Source organism: Pundamilia nyererei, unplaced genomic scaffold, assembly GCF_000239375.1.
Source record: "Pundamilia nyererei isolate P.nyererei 1_Seehausen unplaced genomic scaffold, PunNye1.0 scaffold00207, whole genome shotgun sequence".
Lineage (NCBI taxonomy): Eukaryota > Metazoa > Chordata > Actinopteri > Cichliformes > Cichlidae > Pundamilia > Pundamilia nyererei.
Window position 1 is genome coordinate 411,686 of NW_005187608.1, and position 5,155 is coordinate 416,840.

Genomic DNA, 5,155 nt, shown 5'->3' on the forward strand with positions numbered 1-5,155 from the left:
AGGCTAACATTGTTATCTTTTTACAAAAAACAGCTGAACATGAGAGGTTTTTGGACAAAGTGTGTGTTCTCCATTCTTTAAGCACCGGTTTGAGCACCGGCACCGTTTCAAAAGTACAGATTTGGCACCGGTATCGGATAAAACCTAAACGATACCCATCCCTATTCCTGATGCTCCTGATGAAGTGCTGTACTAAGCGCAGAATTGCTGTCGATGCCAAGTGCGGCAGACCCACAATAAACTTTCAGAGGAGTGACTCAGGAGACTACCAATGACAGGGAAGAATGCCACTGACTGACATATGAGCTGCTAGAGCTTCACCCAGGCAACCAGAACCAACAATCACAGTCCCAGTGTGCATGCAACTTAATAGCCCAGTACAATTGACAGGCTTGCATATTCATGCCATAATTCTGCTCCCTTCACTTTCTTCATGTTCTTTATTTATTCATTTTTTTCTTCCTAACATCCTTGTACAGGTTCAGCTTGGTTTCATCAGTCCAAACATTTTCCTGCCAAAGTCTTTCAGTTGTTTTCTGGCAAAATCTAATCTTGTCTTTTTGTTCTTGAGTGTAACCAGTGGTTTGCACCTTGCTATAAAGCCTCTGTTTTAGACTTGGGTGTTTTCGACTAGGTTTTATGTTGTGAACGTTTAATTTAGAAACCCAAGAAACAATTCTGCAAATCCTCTTTCACTCGCATCAACGTACATGTGATTATGTATAAAAAATTCCATTATTAATGAACAGTTAATGCACGCAGTGGTTCTCAAACAGCATGGCACGCCCCACTGCTGGGGTGCAGAGCTCTGACAGGTGGGGTGCAGGTTACCTGGCAGAAAAGTCATGCAGAACTACTGTTTACCATCGGAAATCACTTCTATAGCAGAAAGAAGAAATTTGCAGCAGTTACGTTAATAATATGCGCATCTGCTGAAAAGCTGCAGGCGTGTGGACGTCGACAGCCGCAATAAAGAAGTGTACTGAAAAGTGCGAACATGTGGTCGGGTCTGTCGCGCATCGTTTGCAGTGATGCTGAAACCCAGGACTGGGACACGAGAGACCCGACCACGTGTTCGCACTTTTCACTACTCTTCTTTATTGCATCTGTCGACTTACACTCGCCTGCAGCTTTTCAGCTACAGCCTACACACACCAGCAGCAACGACAGGACCCAGTTCATTCTGTTTTAAGCCGGCGAGGCGTGATTGCAGAGGCCGCTCAGGTGCGCCCGCCTCCCCCACAGCCACGCCGCAGACCATGCCCCGCCACAGCGCTGCAGTCAAAAACTCTCACTAAGTTATATATTTTTCATCTCTGTTCACAAGTTTTACAAGACTAACACTGAACTTTGTGCTGCGACAAAAGCTGCAAATAGCTGTTTGAAATGAAAGATGTTTGTTTCAAACAGAAACTGCTGAAGGATTCACCGTGAATGAGTTTATTATCCAAATAAAGTTGCAGCTCGGCTTTTCTGTCATTGCTTTGTTTAGATGAAAATCTTTCTTCCTGTCATGTGAGGATGATGTGAAAAGTTTGAGAACCACTGAGTTAATGTAATACTTTTGTTAAACATAAATAAAGATGAAAGTCTGCAGTTGAATCACATTTTGATTGTGAAGAGAAACTGATGTTTGTGGTGCAAATGCAATGCAGAAGTGTAAGCAGTCACAAATTAGAGAGCTAGATTAAAAATAGCAGCTGGAAGCTGTCTCGACATGCCATCGAAGACGATCAGCCACATTTAAATCTGATAAGGTTTTTATGGTTCTTTTCCCAGAACCATAAATACGAGCAGGTCACAGGAGTTGGTCCTAAAGCTTTTGACATTGCCCCCCTGCAAAGCTCTGCCTAGTGCCTAATGACTGCCATGGAGTTAGAACCAAAAGAAGTTATTGAATACAAAACAACAGAAAAGAAGACTGAGTTTTATTTCCAGCTACACAGCAGAGACTGCATGTTCCCGATTTGCTTGTGATTCTTCCACCTGCTGCAGTTTACTTCCACAAATCTAGAGGTATGAGTTTGTCTCAATGTTTGTACTTTTAAGGTCTAAACTACAGCATTTCAGGGGTCTGTCAATAAACATTTAAAAAAATACACAATTAAACTCCAAATGAGACAAAAAGAACTCCTGTCCTAGCGATGTGAGGTAAAGGATCTACAAGCAACAGGACAGAAGCTGAGAAGACTTCTGAAAAGAGAGAGAGAAGAACTGATTGAGACTACGTTGAAAAACAGTCCTGAGGGAATACTCCATTTGGAGTGTTATACTTCTCAGCTGCACTATTGCCTTTTCATTAGCTGCGCATTTAGCATTCATTACAGATCCATTTCATGCCTTTAAGGCCGGCCTCACTGCCCTCCCTCTAATGGAGCCAGCTCCACCAAAAGCTAAGGAGCAGTTTTCCATTTGCTTGCTTTTGATCTACACTCGAATGTGTGCGCACACACACACACACACACACACACACACACACACACACACACACACACACACACACACGTCCACACAGATAGATGTGCTGTCCTATTCATGTGCAAAGACACTGGCTTTGTTTTTTATATGGACAAACACATACAAAACACACATGCATGTTTTAATCTGCTCAACCTAAAGATTTAAGTTTGCCAAGTATAACACAGCTAGCACAAAGTGTTACATTATTTTTACATTGCAAACTTATTCACAGACACAGAGATCGTACTCAAAGTGTCTTAGCTCCCATTAAAGTCCTCTGATTGATTCATTACCTGTGTTTCAGGTATGATGGGGCCATCTTCAGGTGAGCTTCTGTAAAATGTAGACAGAGGAGAAGCAACAATGACAGGACTCGGTCTGATGAAACCACTCAGGTCACAGCTGGGAATGTCATTTTCCTCCTGAAACAGCCAGACACGACATGTGTCGGTCACTGAATATGGAAAGGTGAGCTCAGCAGTCACAGCACTGATTCAATTATTCATTTAACCCGAATACATCTGCGATAGAAAGAGTAAATGAAACAAAGGTCGTATCTGCATATTCAGTGCAGTGTCAACAGTCAGACCCTCAGTCGTTCACCTTCTTCATCACAAGCGTGTCCATCACATAGAAGACATTCCACGGCACCCAAACAGTTCTGTACTGAGTGAGGAAGGGAGCACGCTCAAAGCTCAGTGTGAGGGATGCCCCGCCATTGGCCAGAAGATCAAACCTGTCAGCACATCATCGTCAAACAAATGTGTACAGTGAGTGCTGGGAAACAAGACGTGTGAGTACCATGCAGCTGAATTATACAAGCTTTAATAAGGAAAGCCTCTTAATTCACTGTTACAGAATATAAGAGTGGATTTGCAAACTTCTGCAGGACAAAGACTCTTAAACTTTCATTTGTGACGGTGTAATTGGCTCATTAAATTCTGTGAGTGTGCTGATGTGCATCTTGTGTCTATATATTGTGTGCATTACATACCTACAGTTGGAGTGTGTGAGCACGTTTGTTTGTGTGCAGGTGTGTGTGTTCAACAGTGACTGAGTGCGTCCTTGTGAATCCAGTGCATTTTAAAAAGCGTCTTCCCCACACGCTCACACCTTCTCTTCAGCTGACGTGAGAATGAAGAAGCTGTGTGAGCTGAGGTGGGAATGTAAGAGCACAATGTAGATGTCATTCTTCCGTTGTTGGCTGTCCGTGTTTGTGTTTGTGTGTGTTTATGTATCTTTGTGGGGACCAAAAATAGGAGGTTTACTATGCTTGTGGGGACCAACACTGTTATGGGGACAAAATCCCGGTCCCCACAAGTTAAAGGTGTTTTTTAATGTCAGGGTTATAATTAGGTGACAGTTAGGTTTAGGCTAAGGGATGTGAAAACACGGTGTGCACGCGTGTGTGTGTGTCTGATTGTGAGGGGGTTACTCAGGAGACCCCCCCTGCTGGGCATTTGAAAGAATGCAGGTTTCACATTTACATGGAGCTACATCCACTTTTACTTTCAGGATATGTTTCACACACATGCAGATTATTGATATGAAAATGGTTTTATTCTAGTTGTTGGTGGAAACCTCCATGAAGGAGCCCTGTTTACCACCCTGGTCATCAAGTTTATTTAGTGAACAGACGATGCACAACATCTGTTTTAAACCACTGCTGAGAGGAGACATTTTTGGAAAAGGCACAATGTTTGTATAAAAGGTGTATGAAAATATTAATAATGAATAAGTACACACATGCCATCCTTGCGTGTTATAGTGTATCCATGCTCAGGATAGTGAACAAATGTCACGTTGACTCCAATCAGAGGTGTTCCATCAGCTGTCAGGACCTGACCTCGAATTATCGACACCAAGCTAAAAAGAGAGAAGAGAGCAGAGAGAACTCGTTTACTCACACTGCCTGCAAGATTTACTTAAAACATTATAAAATGTTTAATGGCAAATAGTTATAATACATAAATAAGCCCATCAAGAAGTGAAATTTCCCTGAGTCCCTGTGGCTGAGCTGGAAACACTCACAGCTCACCGTAGCTTTGCAATGTTACTCATTGTGATCGAACTGCAGAGTCCACTGAGGGATAACTTAAAAAACGACAACGGAGGAACTTCTGAGTAATGCTGATGTCACCACGGTACTTACAGTACATGTTGTCGTTTGCATCGGTGTTTATGTGTTTTCTGTTACTGTGTGGTTATTGTGGAAAAAAGAACCACATGCATCTGCCAGGTTTTGTCGGCCTCGTCTCTTGTTCCCGTGTTCAGTGTTCCCTCTCTCTCTCTCACCAGTCAGTCATGTTCCCATATCTATTTTTTCCCAGTCCAAGTGTCAAGCCTGCATGTCTTGGTCTTTGTTGCCATGGTAATCGGACTTCCTGTTTTATTTCCACAGTCTCTCGCCCTCTTCAGTGTGCTCAGTTTTCTCCCTGTCTGATTAATTCCAGCTGTGTTCCCTCCCGTTTCCTGTCCTTATCCCCGCGCTCCCTGTTTCCCTTGTTATTCCCAGTCAGTTCCCAGTTTCAGGTTTTGTTTTCCTGTCTGATGCACTTCATTATAAAGTCACAAACATGTCAGACATGCTTGGATTGGTAGTGTTTTAGTTTTTTCATCCCATTTTACTTGCTCCTGTGTAGAGCTGCTTTCACACACACACACACACACACACACACACACACACACACACACA

The 5,155-nt window shown here is 42.9% G+C and overlaps 1 protein-coding gene across 1 annotated transcript in view; it reads right to left on the reverse strand.

Moving 5' to 3' along the window:
* The window catches only part of tenm3 (teneurin transmembrane protein 3), a 351,094-nt gene that overhangs the window by 61,067 nt on the left and 284,872 nt on the right, over positions 1–5,155 (reverse strand). Inside the window, exons 21-23 of the mRNA XM_013914582.1 lie at positions 4,207–4,326; positions 3,064–3,196; positions 2,754–2,882 (exon numbers count right to left, since the gene is read on the reverse strand). Of these exons, the coding sequence (XP_013770036.1) occupies positions 2,754–2,882; positions 3,064–3,196; positions 4,207–4,326 (382 nt within the window). The remainder of the gene's footprint in view (positions 1–2,753; positions 2,883–3,063; positions 3,197–4,206; positions 4,327–5,155) is intronic.